Source organism: Polyodon spathula, chromosome 17 (genome assembly GCF_017654505.1).
Source record: "Polyodon spathula isolate WHYD16114869_AA chromosome 17, ASM1765450v1, whole genome shotgun sequence".
Classification (NCBI taxonomy): domain Eukaryota; kingdom Metazoa; phylum Chordata; class Actinopteri; order Acipenseriformes; family Polyodontidae; genus Polyodon; species Polyodon spathula.
Window position 1 is genome coordinate 33,637,533 of NC_054550.1, and position 19,417 is coordinate 33,656,949.

General features: G+C 39.2%; 1 protein-coding gene across 1 annotated transcript in view; it reads left to right on the forward strand.

Annotated features, from left to right (window-relative positions):
- LOC121329580 (protein kinase C eta type-like) overlaps positions 1-12,230 on the forward strand; it is a 38,889-nt gene extending 26,659 nt beyond the window's left edge. Inside the window, exons 11-14 of the mRNA XM_041275230.1 lie at positions 9,525-9,663; positions 10,057-10,245; positions 10,540-10,686; positions 10,827-12,230. Of these exons, the coding sequence (XP_041131164.1) occupies positions 9,525-9,663; positions 10,057-10,245; positions 10,540-10,686; positions 10,827-10,976 (625 nt within the window). The 3' untranslated portion in view covers positions 10,977-12,230. The remainder of the gene's footprint in view (positions 1-9,524; positions 9,664-10,056; positions 10,246-10,539; positions 10,687-10,826) is intronic.
- Positions 12,231-19,417: the final 7,187 nt, after the last annotated feature.

The window sequence follows — 19,417 nt, forward strand, 5'->3', positions numbered from 1 at the left end:
ATTAACAGGATTTGCTCAGTATGGATAAGTTTTCAAAGAGGAGAGACATTAGGTTAAGGAGGCCAGTCAGGGTAATTCTGCTGATGGTGGCACATAATCCCGTCGTTAACAATGGCACTGATTTAAGTATGGAAGGCGTCCAAGGTTACTGAATAGTAGGGTGCAGGAATGATTTGTGGAATACAGAGATTACCTTTATATCTAATTCTAGGACAGATCATGAGTAGCTGTGAGTTGACCCACAAACTCTGCCTGTCACTTCTGTCTGCTTGTTCAGTAGCTATTTATGTGGAGTTGGGTTAATTCTATCCAGATCCAGAAACAATTCTGTTGAACAGTTAATGAGTTGAACCAAGATATTAAAGAGCAAGTAGGTGTTTGACGGTGTTTGCGTTCTTTCTGAGTGATTCAGGGTTCTGTTGCCCCAATATTCAGTTCTTAGCATTGTTTGCTAAATCTGTCTTTACCTGGCTGTGAGCTGCTTTGAGCTTGTTTGGAGAATCCTAAGTGCCGGTGTCACATGGTAGATTCCCCCCCTCTCCCCCCCACCCCCCCTTTCAGCTGACTGGCTTACCATCGGTCCCCCCGCCTTTTCACATGACAAATCTGGTCAGTTTCGGTTTGAGAAACCTAATTTAAACCCCTAATTTAACACAGGAGCAGATCTGCATTGGAGAGGCAGGATCTGCCATGGCTACTGATTATGGTAGTTTATCCAGGGGTAAGATGTGCCATACTGGAGCTTATCCAGGGGACAGATCTGGTGGCGGGAAGACCTACCATGTGATACCAGCACTAAGCATTCCATTGAAATCATTTTACTATATGACCTTTTAACTTTGCCAGCTCCCCATACTCTACATGCGTTGACAGAGAGAGTATATGGAGCTGACAGAGTTTAAAACAACAGGTAAAGGGAGTGAACTCTGTATTGAAGTAACCACTCAGATTGATGAGGAAAGGCATGAAACAGCAGAGGACGTTTCAGAAGGCAATTGAAGTGATATTTGAAGCTATTTGCTCTTTCTAAGGTAAAGTATTCTCCTGGAGAACACGACCGTATTTCGAAATCCTAACCCTGCAGCTGAGATGGGATGGGGATGCCTCAGTGCAAAAATAGAATCTATTTGATAGACGATCATCTATCAGCACTAGACTACCTTACCTAATTTCCAGGGCAATCCATGTGTGTGTGAAACCAAAGATAGTGAGAAGCTTCCAATGATATGTATTGAGTCTCGTTTTCATCTAAAAAGGCTACCAAAAAAATGGCATCAGTGGTTGTGCCATAGCTGCTTTGTGCAATATTTCTCCACCTTTAAATTTCTGTCAGCCTTGCAAGGTCATTGCCATCTGACACATGTTTCCTCTGTATCGATACAATAACTTAGATTTCAGGAAATTAAAATACCACTAAGAAAAGGAAGTGAAAAGTGTGATAATAAGCCTCCAGGCAGGCATTAATAATATACACCAGCACTTTATAAGGACCTGTCTCCCCCCATTCGATTTGATGTGAGGCATGTTCTCCTGGTATACCTTGTGTTCCTTGGTTACTATATAAGACCGAGCGAGTGCTGCAGTTTACTTATACTTTGTTGTGGATCAAGTCCACTCAGCAATGCTGCATTCTGTACCCTGATAGTGATGGCTACTGCTAAAATGATAATGCACCCATCCACCATGCAAGAGTTGTGCACAAATGGTTTGAGGAGCTTGACAGAGACTTCAGGCATCTTAGATCGCCACCAATTGCAGTTATGTTATCACAGCAGCCACTTTCCTAATAAAGTCTTGAACTACTGCTAGGTGTCAATTTCATTCACTGCATTAGTGTTTTTTTTAGATGGGTTAAGTATGGTATGACTTTTTTTATAGCCATGTACTCTAGGTCTTGTAAACACAAAGAGTTGAAAGGCACATGATATTGGGAAACTGACCAGTTAGTGTAGTCTGCATCCCAGCTGCAGCAAGTAAATCAAAAGCCACTCTTCGATATGGGCAAACATCCCAGCCACCACCCTCGTTGCCACACTTCATAATTCCCGGAAAGTGCTTTCCTTTGAAGGTGTTGTGCAAATTCAGCCGATTTCTCTTTACTAAACTTATCCTTTTTGTCAATGTCAGAGTGTCCCTCTGAACACATCAGATACTGTCTTGTGAGAGACAATATCAAAAGAGAGTTTGCTGAGTAAACTGAAATATGCTTTACAGTATTAGTATTAGTTGCAGTGCTGTAAAAGCACTAGCAGGCAATAGCAGATGAGTGTCAGTGGTTGATTAATACAATCAGATCAGACAATAAGCTCCTAGTATGAAAGATATTTTGGATAATGTGTTTTTTTTAAAAACCGTAACAGAGAGCTGTGAGCGAAACAGTTGCAAATGGACATGCAGTATGAATGCAGACACACGTTTTTAATGCAATGTTTTGATACGGACAATTGCACACGTTGCAAAACAACAGCAGCAGCAGCTTTCTTCTAAGTGTTCTTCAAGATAATCTGAGCGGACACTACAGATCTGGAAGGGAAGCGTTCCTTGTCACAGGTGATTTGTGTTTTAAGCCACCTGCCTCTCTTTCTCCTGCAAGCTCATTGGGCATACACTATGTGTACATTTATACATTAATTCACAAAGGGTTCACGTTCTTTGAAGCTCTCAGCCAGTACTTGAAACTCACAACTGCGCTATCTGTAGTAAATAATAATATTGAATATCCAGCCTTTAAATCAGAACTTGGACTGGGTTCAGCAGTTATTTCTTACTGAAGCCAATGTTTGTAACACATGTAAGCTGCTAGTTTACTGGGCTGTCCACCCAATTTGGATACGCACACAACTACTGAATTAAAAAAAAAAAAACTCAAATAAGTTTACAAAAACTACAAATCTGAGATAGAAAATGGGATAAAAGTGATAAAACAAAGGATGAAATTGATACCAAGACTTGGATATTTCTGTGCTCATAAACATGTTGCAGTCTTAAACACAGCATTGGTTTTTCTTGCATTGTGACTGTACAGTACATGCTTTCACCAAAGACTGCATTTAGACACTAGCCTCAACTCTCATGCAAAGGACCACAACTCAAGTTTTAGTAAGCCCACAATACTTCCTGTTCAGAAATGCTAAATGAAAACAGCAGCCCCCATACTGCCATAGAGAGATGGATGACATTTCAGCCTCCATTTAGCTAATTATAATCCCTGCTCATAGCAAAATTCATGTGGAAGGCTTGTGTGCCTGTAGATACAGTATCTATATATAGCTAGGATTATCTGTGGCAGTCAAGGTCCAAGTCATAAGACAATCAGAAGTTCCTTTAAGCCTGAAGAAAGTAATGTCGTTGTATAACACTAAATCTTCTTTTGTGTCAATTACAGGTGTTATAGCTTCACTCACAGCCTAGCAGTGCACTGTAATTCTTCTTGTGAATCTAAGAGATAAGTTTAACATGGTTTAAGTCAGGGGAATGTTTTTGTTTAGCATAACTGCAGGATGGGTTCAAAATACCCAGACACATTGACTGCAGTGTTTTGTATTGAAATGTATGGAGCAGTTGTCCTTGGTGGTATAGTGGGCCAGTAGTAGGCAGAAAGGATCCTGGGAAAGACTGGGATCCTGAGAAAGTGACTGTACAGGGCCTTCCTGTTTCTTAATCCCTCATGACTACAGCGGAAGTAGACTGGGAATGAGATGTGGGTTCATAGTCTGGTCCATCTGCATAACTGCACACAACCCAGCATCACCTTGAACCAACAGGAAACGAAAATACTGTACTTTCCAGAGGAAATGCATGCCGACGCGGTTTTGTACTTTCACAGACTGACAGAAGTGATGGCTTCCTTAGCATTTGTTTCAAGGGCTCCTTCCTTGCTGAGGAATTTTAGGGACAATGGTCAGGACTCAGATTAGCAGTATAGCCACATCTTGGTTTGAGGGTCACAGTGCTAAATCCTACTTGTACTGTACATTTTCCATTCATTGTGACAGTACATCAACAACAGTCCTAAAATTAACGTACTGTTTCCAGTGGCGATACATCGATATGGAACTGGGTAACATTGGAAACCTTAGTATAACAGCATGACCTACATAGGGCATTGCTATATGTTTGTGAATCATCCTGCTACCGACAGTGAGTAAGACAGGTGCAGTACAGTATAAGGGATAGGAGTCATTAAAATCACCAGACAGGTCTTTAGTGGCCTCATCTGCGGACTGCTTTTTCAGTGAGCGCTGGAACAACAAACCTTTTTTTTCAGCCCACTGGTTTCCTGCAACCACATTGCTCAGACTGCAGTTTGACAGCGAGTCCACTTACAGGTGACTTTGAAAAGCTTATTCAGCATAACGGCTGTGACTTGGCAAACAAACACACCTTGTGTTACCTCACCCAGGGCAGGAGTAGACCTGAACGCTATCAGACCTCACCTGTATCAGTCTGTATTAAAGCAGGGAGAAGGGCTTTACTCTTATTGTTTCCTGCGAAAGATATGTAGCTCTTATCAAGATTGAAGCGTTGCTTAAACCATGCTAGTGTCATATTGGTTTATTTTAATTGTATAATAGGTGGCAGGCTTTGATAAACTGAATTATTATTTACTCCTGCATTGCCAATAGAATATAGTGTGTCACTGCAGGGAGCTGTCTTTTCCCATACAAACACCTGCTCTGCACCCGTAGTCAATTGGCAGATTTAAAATCAAGCCCAAATCAAGCTGCTTGTGTTGGGTAACCAAAACTATACAAGTATACTATAACAAATCTATACAGTGTAGCCGCACAGCTAGCTTCAATTAAAACTCAATTGCATTGGAATCAAAAGCCCAAGGTGCTTTACAGCAATAAGCGACCATCTTAGTTCTGCAGCTGCATGGAATGGGCAGCACTTCAAGCCACCTGTTTTAAAATGTATGTTTTGTGCCCTGTTGCAGGATCGGCTGTTTTTCGTGATGGAGTTTGTGAATATTTTCAGTGTTATATTTGCTCCACTATGCTTACTATTGTATTGTCTCAGTATTCTAAAACTATTGTTTTGTTTTGAGCCTTTAGTTGGGCTTTCTTATGTATCTGAAATGTTTGCCATTTTCAGCCAGATACTCTAACAGAGACTAGCATGAAGGCATTTAGCTGGCCCGTGTATTTTAAAAAATAAAAATAATAATCATGTACTACTGGTGGACAAATGTTATGTTTCGTAAGGATCTTAAGAACTAAAGCTAATGAATTATTTTAAAATAATTCAATCAAATCAAGTCTTTCCCAATGTCTTCAAGGAATTCTTTCCTAGTAACAGGAACATGAAAATCGAATGCTGTTATTTTGCGTTGCAGTGCCAGGACTGCTGATCTGCCATTGGTATAGTGTCTCAGTAATAGATATCTACAGTACAGTGTTCAAGGACAGCTTCCTCGTTCCCATAGCACCCCACAGGCAGAGTGATGGATACAGATACAGAATGACAGGTTGAGATTTAGCTTGGTTGTTAATCCACAGCCCAGGGCAGTTTTTTTTCTATCCAGCACAGAGCCTGCATGGCAGATTCATGAATGCTCTCCGGCTTTTCTATTTTTTTGCTCATCAAAACTAATTACTAGTGAAGCTTTTGGGCTATTCCATGAACATGGGGTACATTTGTTACATTGTTCATTGATGTCAGACTAATGACATCCAAGCTTAGTACTTGCACATTGATAGGGTGGCATGCTGGGCTAAAAAGGTCCTTATTCTCTGAAATAGTTCTTCCTTCACACTGTCGAACAAGAGCTCTGCCTTTTGCAATGGGCATATTTAGAAAAAATTAAATAAAAGGACTTGGCAGTAGTTATAATATTAACTTATTAATTGCAATAAACATTACATTTTCAGTGAATGAACTGTAGCTTGCCAAGCAGTGGGAAGAAAAAACATGACCCTGTCTAAACTAATATGTTTTGAGCAAGGTGAGGTGTCTTTAGGGTTATTGCTGTTTGCACTGCTGATAACATGTTTCAATGAAGAGATAAAGAACTTTGTTCTTTTACATGCATGAGGCGCCACCAAATAGTTAGAAGCCCCTGATAATGAGCCTTAATGTCATTGTTTGAGTCGTGATGAAGATTGGTCCTTGGTATTGAATAGGCTGTAGCGTCAGTAAGTCCAGTATTGATTCCAATGGCTAATCTGACCTCTTTCCCCATGGCCATCTCTCTCTGTCTCTACGTAATGCATATACCAATCTGACTGCCTAGAAATGGACTGCTGCAGTGTGCTAGGAAATAGCATGGCCTCCATAATAATATACAACAGTTGCATCTCCAGCTATTTGTCAAAATTATTATAATGCACTTTCCGCTGCAATTTAAACAGCAGTCGTTTTTTTCATAATGGCATTAACAAGGAGCCCTGGCTTTATATTCCTGTCTCAGCCAAGCTGTTGTTCAGCATCCTGGTTAAACTCATTGAAAAAGAAGCCACCTGGAGCCTTGCTGTGCAATTCTTTAACAGTGGAGATGCAAGAGAACAGAGTGTAAGACATGACAGGAATCTTCTAGACATGCTAGGACAAGCCTGCAAGCACTGGAAGGCTGCTGTGGATGGTGCAGCTTGCACACGTTCCATATAGCAGTGAAATATGAATTAGGGTGCATATTAAAGGTGATTTCAGCATTTGTGAGCATGTTTCAGTGCGAGGGAGCAGCTCAGTCTCCTTCCTACAAAGTTGCTTGATAAAGCTGACTTTTGTCTCTTTGAGGGACAAGTCGATGCCACTAAAAAGTTAAGTTGACCTCGAACCTTTCCATGTTATCGTGCTCGTACTTGAGTCAGGATTGTGTAAGAGGGAGGGACCCCCCCCTTTTCACAATGCTCTGAGATAGTGTCCTTGGCTTTGGCTATTTAGAGAGATGTGGCTATTAACATTGCTCCATCACTGACCTCAGTGACAGAGTACAGTACATCGCAGCATGGGAGTAGAACAATCTTTCTTCACCTTCTTTGCATTGCTCAGCAAGAAACAACTAACAAGCTTAGTTTAGGTTCTCTTCAGTCCACCTCAGGCAGTGTGTTTGGCACTTCACCAGCTTTCCATTGTAGGTGGGTAAAGGCTTTAGAATTACCAGGCACAATTCCACTTTGATTGGAGGCTTTAAAGAGGTATAGCTGGCCTAACAGGCAGAGATGCAAAGGAAGATAATTTCATGTGGCAAGCACACAAAGCAAACCTTTTCATTTCATAGAATCTGGAGACCAGTCCTGTTTATGTTGGCATGCATCTAACCTGGGGTTTATCACAATATCACAAATACGGTAGCATTCAAAGACAGATCCCTCTGCAATTAGAGAAGAAATTTAGCAGCCGAGGGAGAGGTGGCACGTCCATGCCTCTGGCAGTGCGGTGATGCTGCTTCTAGAATTGTCTCTCTGAGGCTAAAACTTGAATGTATTATTTTATTTTAATAAAACCAAACCTTTTCTGCCAACCAGGAGCATCAGCCTTGAGCTCTGTAGTAGCAGTAACTCCCACGGGAGTATTTTATAAGTATTACAACTGTATTGTTGGTCTAATTTGGTTTCCTGCCATTTCCCTCTTATGACATTCCTGAGCCCTTCCAGTTTGGACATTAATCAGTAGCAATTTGCATATCATTTATGCAGGGGGTCAGTGCTGTAAAAAAAAAAAAAAAAAAAAAAAAAAAAAAAGCAAGATCTAACCATTTCTATCCAGCAGTTAAAATAGAATGAATGTGTGGATTTTTTTCTTCACTAAAGGAATTACCTGACAATGTTTTGCTTTCAAAAAAGAAAATAGCTTATCAGAAACATGGGTAGGACTTAGGTATTGAACCTCTTCTTTACCTCCTGAGTGTCAGTTCAGTTTTAGCCCTACAGTAGTATTTGACAGCTATTCAGGGCGAGTTGTCTTTGTTCAGCCCAGGTTCTCTCATATAGGTGTAGCAACCCACAGAAACCTTACAATGGCCTTTCAGTCCTGTGTTGGCAGTCTTACAGAGATGCCACGCATTAAATGGTTGCTCACTTAGCTCTCCAGGGAAGAGTGGAGGCACAGTAACCAAGCTTTGTTGTCCGAAGCTCAGCAAATTATATTTCTTACTAATTTCAAGATGGATTCATGTGCACTGCATCAGTTTCTCACTAAGTCCTCTCTCTTGCACCACATCTGTTGCTTGCATGAAGTAACATAACAAGCACACTGCACAAAAAAAGTCTCTGCTTACAATTTGCCATCAAATTCTGTTGTTGGATTTAAATGGTTGCAGTATTTAAAAATGAGATGAAAAATATACACAAAGTAGCACTGCATACTCTCAACACTAAACACTACACTCCATAAATATTGATATCTGAAAGTATATATAATAGATACAGATCTGTTTGAGAGGCAGGGCATGAGCTCAGTTTGCCCTGTTACACAGTTACTTTGCTTCTGTCAAAACTAATAACGCTTGATTTGATTGAATTTTTCTGCTTGTCAACAAAATGACACTGGAGAACTTGACATAACTGGTACATAATCATTAAACACTGCCTGCAAGTTACATTTGTATCTATGATCACCTCTCTCATAGGTAAATATTTAATTTCCTGCATGTCTTAACTAAACTGCCACTTGTGCACAGTAGCAGTTTAGTCCTGCCTCACAGGTTTTGGCAGCATTTGTTCCTCGTTTGTCCATCTAATTGTTAAACATGTTAACAAGCATTCTGCTTAACCAGCCCCATTAGGTGACCTGTTTAAAATATCAGAAGCCTTTTATTAGGTCATGGGTCTTCTACTTTTTCTTTCCAAGTCCAACAAAATCAGTGCCTCTCTCGTTAAAAGTCTTATGTGGTTGTCATAGATTGTTTCAAATAGTTCCGTATTTTCAAATTCTATTCCCCTGCCGTAAGTTATCCAGTGGACTGTCTCTCTGTAAGTAGGTCTTAAATTCCATATAAATGTGATCAGTGTAATTCTGATTCACTCGCCATGGTAAAGTACACGCATTCCCTGGATGGGTCAATAATGTGCTAAATAGAGAGGGAGGTCATAACCTTTGACCTGTTGCAGTTTGGCTGTGCGTTTTTTTTCTTTCTTTAACAATCAATATCTTTCAAAATCTGAAAAGTGGCAAACATCAAAGGTCAGCTTTTCATACTCTTTTTTAATCTGTTCATAGACCTCTTTTATGGCCAAAATATGTATTCTTTGTTTGGGTAATCAGTATTGCATTCAAATTCACTGCGCACTGAGGCCCATAGGTGAAGCACTGAATCCTGTGAAATCCTGATATGCTTCCCCTCCTCCCTTCTCAAAGTTGATTTTTCAGAAGTCTTTTAGAAGGTGTTTTTTCAGGAATAGTTAGTAAAGAGGCAAATAATGATTTTGCCAGAAAGAACAGTAGAAACGTTCTACAGAACACACCTAATAGGGTGTTAGAAGTGCAGTGTCAGGTAGCGCAGATGAGATATGAAGTTTTCCTTTGCAGTGCTCTTCAATTTTACTGGAATCTATACTTGACCGCTTGCTTGTCTTTTACAGAGACCTAAAATTGGACAACGTGTTACTGGACAAGGATGGCCACTGCAAGCTAGCTGACTTTGGGATGTGTAAAGAGGGAATCTTTGAAGGAGTCGAGACTGGCACTTTCTGTGGAACTCCAGACTACATTGCTCCAGAGGTACAGCATGCATAGATAGCACTTGGCCAGAAAGCATGATGGGAAACCAAACAAGCAGCCGATGAAATTCCAAAGCAGATTCCAAACTAGAAGCAACTGTGACTGCTGCTGATTGATATCACATTTGGTTTGGAGCTGCAGTTTCATGTTTGCTATCAGATACCTGTAAGACTGTTCTACTTAGTTCCCACTGGATACCACCCCACCCCACCCCCCTACCCCCAACAGATTGCTGCTAGATTTAAAAAAAAAAAACAAAAGGAAAAAGTGTTTGCGAATTTATTCATCTAAGAATGTGTAACTTTTAAAATGTCAGCCTTGCCTTGAGGGTGAGAGTTAGAAGTGTGATGATGCTGGCTGTGCAGTGACCCTCCCCCTGTGTCTGGTGCTCAGATTCTGCAGGAGATGCTCTACGGCCCCTCTGTTGACTGGTGGGCTCTCGGAGTGCTGCTCTATGAGATGTTGTCGGGACACGCGCCATTCGAGGCGGAAAATGAGGACGATCTCTTCGAGTCAATCCTTAACGAGGAGATCAGCTATGCAGCCTGGCTAAGCCAAGACTCTGTGGACATTCTCAAAGCAGTGAGTTTACAACAGCAGCCTGTGTGCCAGCTCCACAAGCTTGCTTTCCCAGACTTCTCTATTGCTAACTGGAAATGTTACAAGACTAGTAACTAACATCTTGATTGCATTGGGTTCTTGTTCTTGCTAAATATTTGGCACTAAATAAAAGCAGAGAGATATTATTTCATTGTATATTATGAAACCAAAAAAGATTAACAAATAGGATAGGATTGTTTTTTATTTTCCCTATTGTCCAGATCATTCAACTCTTCCTCACATGCTGACTGTAGTAACAATGTCTTCTCTCCACAGTTCCTGACTAAAAACCCCAGCAGGAGACTTGGTTGTGTGCCGTCCCAGGGTGGGGAGAGTGTGATCCCGATGCATCCATTCTTCCGAGAAATCGACTGGGAATTACTGAACCGGAGACAGCTGGAGCCGCCTTTCAAACCTAGAATCGTAGGTGTCCGTTTTTTTTATTTTTTATTTCTCAGTTTTATAGGTAAGCACAAGCTCAGTGTGAGCTGGAGGTGTTGCTTTCCACAGGTCCTCTGTCACATCACCCTGCTCATTCATTTTCATTCGTTCATATTTCCCAGAAATCCCCCCAGGATGTCAACAACTTCGACCCAGACTTCACCAAAGAGGAGCCAGCTCTGACTCCTATTGAAGACACGATGATCCAAATGCTGAACCAAGACGAGTTCAAACATTTTTCATTTACTTCGCGGGACTTGATTGATACTTAAAGGACAAACTCATAATTCAGTGAGCGAACGTCAGAGCGGTGTAACAGGGGAGAGAAGAAAAAAAGGACATTTCTTCTTCTATCGCATCCTCCTGGCTTGTCATATTTAAAGGCATTCAAGCACTGTGTCAAAAAAAAACACCTTGGGTCATGTGAAACTAAGTTAGATTTAGTGAGTATGTACAGTACTTGAATTTTTATTTGTAAAGTAGGATGTTTTTTTATATATCTGATTTAGAATGAAGTCGCTTTTTTATTGTTTAATGTGTTTTATGCTCCTGTTTGTTCCTTTAGGCTGAATGCTTTTATAAAGAAGTGACCGACTTGCCTAATTGACAGATGTTTGTGAATGGAGGTAAACAATGGGGCCTAAATGCAAATGAATAGAATGGATAGCTGTTAAGAACACATTGATTATGTGTAAACATAAGGCCTTCGTATTCAATGAAAGATACTATAGCATTGTGTGCATCTATAGCATACACCTCCACACTTAAACTACCTATCAGGTTACCTGTAACAGCAGGGGTTCAAACCACCAGTAGACCATAATCAGTATTATTATGTCATTTATTACTCCATTCCTTGGATTGTATTGTTTGGAATTGGATCTCCTTTGTAACCAAAACTGATGTGCCAGTGGCGTTTGGAATGGAACATGGACCCATGCGTGTGATGGAAGGGCGGAATGATAGCGTCTTACACGAGACACAAAGCTTCACAGGGTTAAAAGTCAAAAGTCTTGTGTAAAAGTTAGCATTCATTTTTAGAAGGCCTTGTCTAATATCTTCTCTTCGTTGCTATATAATATGAAAATAAACTGACTTCAGTGTAGGCTTGGACATGTTTGGACCAGTGTTTAAGACAATTTATGAAAATCTGTTCTTGGACATGCAAATTACTAGCAGTAACTGACGTATACAGAATATTTTTGTTGTTTGTTTTTTTCGTGACCTAACTATGATGCCGCTACTGTTATTCAAATGAACCTGGTTGAGCCTAAATAAACAAAACAACTGAGAACAAAACCGTACCTATTTCCTGAAGCCTTACAGGTCCCAGGGTTATTTATTTATAAATCAGCAGTCAAGAACAGTTATTGCACGTCTCTGTAGGTGAGAACTGAGAACACCCTTCCGAGATTTCTGTACAGACCGTGCTCAGGTAACTCTTAGGCATTGTTTTTCTCTTTTCAGGTTTTGTATTCGGTCATGTCAAGTACTTGTTTTAGAAAATAAAGCAACTGTGAAACTCAGTGAGTCAACACGTCTTATATTGTCTTCTACAATATATATAGTACAGCTTTGGCAACATGTTTAACATCACCTAGAGTTTGAGACAAGATTGAGACAAAATAAAACTATATGAATATGATTTTAGATTTTTTATTTAACATCATTTAATCAAAGAAAATACAAAATGGTATCGCAAAAGTCTACCATAGTACAGTATTTCATGTTAGATTTCGAATTTTTTAATATTTTGTCCATTTTTTCGCTAACTGTGTGGAAAACTACAAAGCGGTATATAATTCAATATATTAACATTATTCAGCAGGTTTCATTCAACTTTATGAAGCAAAATCTGTTAATTCTATATGTTAATGCAAAACTTGACCATAGCTGTACAGTTATGGCCATAGCGAAAAGCACACTAATGCAATGAAGTTTAATCACATATTGACTCTATTGCACCGCAGGTCATTGAACGACCCAGATGGCCTTAAAGTATATTGAGTCTTTTTGGACACGTTAAATAATTTAGCAGCAGTGATGTTATTGCCAGCACACATTGCTGAAAGCATCCATGCAGGTAATGAATATTTCATTTGAAAAAACAAACACAAATGAATGATGCAGGGACATGGACTGTGAAATGACATGAAATGGACTGTGCTGCTGGCAAAGAAAACCTATTGATCAGAACCAAGCCTGCACCAGCAGCCCTGTGGAATAGATTGTGAAAAGAAAGGTGAACTGGATACAGAAAGGAGAAACCTGAGGATACTGGAAGGACTCCAGAAAGAGCTTTACCACAGAGTCTAAAAAGCTTTGACTTAATACCGCCCCCCCCCCCCCCCCCATCTCTCTTTATTTGTCTGTCTCTAACTTACACCGCTCCCAGCAGCTCTTGAGTTTTCATTTGCAGTCCAACCTATCCTAAGGTTACCTTATAACTCCAAGTAAACTAGGACTTTTCAACTCCTATCACAATGCATTTTGGTACGTTTTACTTTTTCCCTTTACATGAACTTTACTTCATGAGGCACAGGGACAAAAAGATGGGTTTAAGTTTTTTTGTTTTATTGGGCACCATTAAACACAACAACTAAAATAAAATTAATAGCATAAGGATGCCAGATTAGGTTGGTAGCGCAGGTAGATATGCCTCGATTCTTGAAGACCGGTCGTCCCCTTGATGCTGAGGCACAAGCAAAGGTTCAGCTTGACTAGCTGGTAGAGGGGAGGATTTCCAGCTTTACATGAGGCTGTCACGCATTTGGGTCTTCCATGTGTCCCCATATAAAGACTAGAAGAGAGCGTTTTGTATCTGTCCCCAAATGAGGCAGCCATGCATGAAAGGGTTAAGATACTTCTGATGTTAGTGCTGGTAAGTTTCTACCTCCTCCCACTTTGAATCAGATTGAAAAACTCATACTGAAACCAAAGGCTTTACTGTTAAATACCATTTCCGTTTGCCTATCATTCAGCACCTCAGACCTCACAAACTATTCTTGCGTATCCCAGTGAATTGCTAACATTTCCTCTGCACATGTTTGGCAATGATGTAGCACATTTATCTCTTTTGCTTTTTTTAAATATATTTTTCTGTTTTCAGTATTCCCAGAACAACTGCTAGTCAATCCAGCTGATATTTTGCAGAGCCTTCTACAAGTATGTGCCACACTTACTATCATTGATACAAAACTTGCAGTTAACAATGCAGCACATGTGACCATTTATAGAGACGTAATAGACCGCGGATAATAAACAAACAAAGGCACTACTTGGAAATTACCCTTACACGAAGGCTGTGATACAAGCTACAGATTTTTATTTGTGAAATCGTCTGTTCTTTTGATCCAGTTTCCAACAGTTCTATTGAGTCCATGGGGACTAAACTGTTCTTAACAGCTTCCACCCCCTCTCACCCTTTATAGTATGTGAAATATTTGTAAACTTTAATAGGTTACAATTTGTATAGTTGGAAACTGGAAAAAAGCTAAATCATTGGAGAATGCAGCCCTTTGCAGCTTTTAACAGAACTGCAGTGTAGTGGCATGTGGAATGCATCTTTGAGGCAGGTTAACCAAGGCAGCAAGCTCAGAGAGGTGTGGATTTATGTAAATGGTGCTGATGGTGCAGAGTTTTACTGATTTATGTTAGAATAGGATAAGCCGTGCTGGTCCACCATACACAAGAAGTACAACAAGGGTTTTTTCAGGTGGTACTTTTTAATAGGATCTACTGAATATGTATTTAAAATACTCTCTGGAGCCACAAAGGTCTCTTCTACAGATGGAGGAAGTAGAAAAATCTTACAGAGAAAACTGTATTGGGAAATTATTTCACTGGCAGTAGCAGTGTTAAATATAGAGCATGAACTGAATGAACTGAAGATTAGTGTGTCACATATCCTGTTTGGTTACAGTGTCAGTTTCAGTGACATCAATCGAATGTACGTTGATGCAAAGCATTTCTGTGACAATGCGTGAGTTCCCCTAATTTTACAATTAAGTTTCCGTGTGGTGGAATCTACTGCGTTTAATAAAAAAAAATACTGTACAAATATAAATAAAAAAGTAACAGATATACAAATCAGTCTAGTACTGGTACCTTAATTTCTTGTTTAGACAAAAAAAAAATATATAGTAGGTAACTCTTACCATCCCAAGTCCCCAAATTATTCTTTTGACATTTAAAAATCCAAGAAAATTGGTTTCAAAGAATCTTAAAATAATGAATTTATATTGCAAAAATGTTCATCAACTTCGGCTTCCTGAAAAAGAATGCAAACAAACAAAACAGAAAATAAAACATTTTGATTCTAAAACTTAGATGACTGCCGAAAGAATGCACTATGAACGCAAAACCAGGAATCATTTTTTCTGCAGAATGACATTCAGAACACGACTCTGGAGAGTCATTTCAGTTCCCAGAGCCCACTGAAAATAGGCTTGTCTGGGACTTTATAACTGTCACCCTCTCCACACACCTCAAAGACCCCAGTAAAGAAACATAAAATAGCAATACCCATCGCGTTGCCATTCAATAATGCACACAGGAACAAGAAGATAGATAGATGAAAGGGAAGTAAAGAACAAAGAACACACTAATGAATACTTCTTTCATCAGTGGGTCAAGTACAATACAAAAAGCTCAAAGAATTTTCAGAGATGGAGCTAAGGAGCAGCAGACATTTATCAATGCAGATAATTTGTTATTTTATTTGTTACTTTTTATTTAACTGGGAAGGTTCATTGAGATTAAAATCTTATTATCAAGGGGTCCCCGAGTGGCTCACCTGTTAGAAGTGCAGCCGCAGGGTGAGTTGCACAGCGCAGGCTTGCGTCCTGGCTGTGCGAAGAAGGCCGGTCTTCACTGGGGACTCTGAAGGGAGCGTTGCATTGGCATTGAGGCTCACATGGATTAGGGAGGTAAAACTAGCAAAGACTGTATCTCCTTATCGCTCGCTCTACAGCGAACCCTGCTGGCCAGGTACCTAGTGAGCTCACAGCAGACTCTTGCAAGGCTGGCCTTTGTCCAGAAGTCGGTAGCAAGCTGACATCCTCTCTCAAGTTCCTGGATGACAAAGAAAGCTGGCTTGGTCGTGGGATCAGAGGATGCCCACTGAACCTTTGGGTCTCCTGAGCCATGTGGGAAATTGCTGCGGTGAGGGGAAAGCGATTGGGCATTTCAAATTGGGAGAAAATAGGGGGAAAAATTATAATTGGACATAGTAAATAAAAAAAAATAATATAAGAAAAAAATCTTATTTTCAAGAGAGACCATGTCAAAGCGAGACGTCTTCACACAGCCACAGTTGTCTTGAACACAGTTGTTTACACCAGATGCACTGCATGTCGTCTCGTCTGTGATAAGCATGCCTGCTCATTACAGCCACTCAAATCTGCAGGCGATTGTGCAGAAGAGATAAGAGAACTCACACTGGGCTCCAGCCATACCTCCTCTACTAGGCATTGAACATTGTTTTTCATCCATTTCCTTCTTTCTCGTGCCAATAAGAGCACCCATAAGGAAAGTGCCAGAAGAAAAACAAGACACCCTTTGTGTAACTCTTTTGTCTCAATAATAATTAACAAAGCATATATTTATAACATTTGGATCAGCAATGAACTCTTAAGAGAATCATAACTAATAACATTATGGCTTTCTGGTTATACGAGAGACATGGAAAGAAATTAGGAGAAACTACTGAGCTGCAGACTACATGCTAAATCCTATTGAGGGAACCCATTTTTTGCAACCACAATCTTTTCCAAAGAAAAGTTTTTTTTTTGATAAAAGCCTTTGTTATGGAGGGCTTTTCATCTGGCTTTAATTAAACAGGTACCTTTGGCTCTGTACCGATCAAGCTTGTTTATTTTCCACATTTTCCCCACAATTTGAAATGCTCATTTTGAATTTCAAAATGCATATACTGGACAAGGAGGATTGAAGATACGTCATTGTTCTCCATTCCCACTGGGGTGCACCACCTGGTCTTGTGTTGCATTGTGTTTTTTATTTGTTAATAGTCTCCCACTATTTTGAACTCTTGACTCTCCATGTTAGAGCAATACAGTATGGCACTAACTGTGCTTGCTGTATGTCTGGAAATGTTAAACCCTCACGCTGGCCACATGAAGCACAACAGATTCTCAGTTCTGAAAGGTCAGATGGATCAGAGATGGCCACTGTATCTTATCATCTTTATGTGGGTTTCCTGGTTTGTTTTCCTGTTTCTGTATATTTCCTTGTAACGTGTCAGCACTTTACAGTTTACATGTGTTGTTAAATGCACAAATTAGATTTGTTATGCTACTATAGATATATAGCAGCTGGGTAGTTATTGCTTTACAGTTGCAGCTGGAAAGAAAATGATGATCCTAACAAACATATAGGAAATTCAGCATGTAGAGTTGCTGAGCTCTGCTGACGTCAATGAGATTGAAATCCACACAGATAGACAACTAATGCACAAACGGTTGCTTTACAATAGAATAAACATCTACACCCCTTATCAAACAAGAATGCCAGTTTTACTTGGCATCAATTTTTTTTTTTTTATGTTTGTTATTCTTGCATTTTTTTTTTAAGAACCCCACCTGTAACCAATTAGCAGTGTCGTTACATGCAGCAGCGGCCACTTACTGGCACATGTTAATTGTTTCTATGCAGTTCTAAGTCATCCCAGAGGTTTATATGACTAATTAATCAATTATGATTATGCAAATTACATTCATTCGTTACATGTTTCATTCATTAAGTCATTTACTGACACAACAAAAATAGTCTAGGCTTTCTCAGGAAACAATATTCTTCTATGGGGAAACAATAAAAAAATTGCTTTTATTCATCTGCCATTGGTGACCTCTTATAGCTACTCCGTCAAAAGCAGATTTCATAAATCTAAATTAAATCACCTTTACCTGTATTTTTCTATTCTTTAATCTTACCCAGGAAAAAAACAATAATAAAATGTAGTACTAATCGTGTTTCTCTCTGAGAAGTCTTTAATAAAGTCAGATAATGTATTCCTCAATATTGAAAACAAATACATCTTTTGAAATCATACATAATTAGTTATGTTGCTTTAGATGTTATTTATGTTTGCATTTCTGTGTTCTGATTATAACCATAAAATAAAAAAGAAAAGAAAAGAAGTATTGTCACTTGAAATACAAACAAACAGAACGTTTAGTAGAAAAGCAAAGCTTTCTGTTGCCGTTGATCGACAGGCCAACAGGAGATACCTGTGGAGAGAACACATGAATGGGGCTGGAAATGCAATGCAATGAAAGGGGTGGGAACGGGACATGGAGAGGAAGAGGGGGAGGTGGGAAAGGGAGGGTGGACAATGCAGTAAATGCAAGGACAATGTTGTTTACTTCAAAAATGCCCAAGGGGGGTTTTATTCCACTTAACTGCTTCCAACTTGTTTGAGCTGGCAAGCTGTTCATTTCTGTTTTGTTTTTGTTGTTCCTTTTTTTTTAATGAAAGTTGCAAAATAAATTGTCGAAACTGTAAAAATGTGATACTCTACAACTAGACTAAAAAAAAACCTGTAACAGCACTAACAAATATTTTTTAATATTTTTAATTTGGTTTTGTATAGTACGGAATCAGCTCTTGTTAACTCTCCCAGTGCCATACATTAGATTTTAATTAAAATATAATAAATATGTTTCAAATTACATTACACTAGTAAAGAACAAGGCTTTACAATAGTAAACCTGGTATGTGTACACAATTATGCTAAAATACACACATACAAATATAAGGACAGGGTTATACTAAATGATATTATTTCTTTATAATTTATAAGAAAATAAGTTAAACCATTTAAAAGATCTAAAATTACTTGCACAGCCTCTTCCAAATCTCAAAGGGTATTCCATGTACAAATATATCTCTGAAATGTCTCTTTAGAAATACCCCTGAGTAAAGTAGCATATTTAAAAGTAATTCTTAGCCTTAACTATCCAAAAAAAATCACAAGTGTAACGAGTCCCAAAGCTATTAGCTCATCAGCTCACAGATAAACAAGAAATAAACAGCCATGCAAAGATTGAATCCAAAAACGTATTGAGAAGAATGAGGAGGACGTTTCAATCCCATTTTAATCAATGAGAGGGGGTAATAATATGGGATACAAACCGTATACTTTCTGATTGAATGCTGCCTTTGGACCTGTATCTTTAAATTGTTCTACTATTGTATTTTTAACTCAGGGTTATCTTTCGGCACACTTACACTGCACAGAGATCTTGGACAGCTGTCAGCTCCTGTGAGTCTTGTGATGTGGTATTATTAGTGGTACACAAAAGATATGATCATTTGCAGTTAGCAATTAGAAAAACAAAATTGGAGTTTAACCTTTATAAACACTTGATATATGCCTATATTTATTGTAAAATGATACCACTGGTATCTTCGGCAAGGCCATTGAAGTGATCTGCATTGGGCCTCTGTTCTTCAGACTATAGTACAATAATTAACGTCTGCTTTCCATACAGATGCACTTCAGTGGCATGATGCTACATGTTGCAAGTATTCATTCATTTTTAAACAGAAAACGAATCTTGTGTATGATCGTCATTGTTTATTATTTTAATTATTTCAGTCTCTGCCCTGAAAATGACTGGCTTAGGGTCACTCAAGTTTACTGTAGCAACCATGGCAAGGCACTCCCTAGACAGCTTAAAATGCTGATGCATAT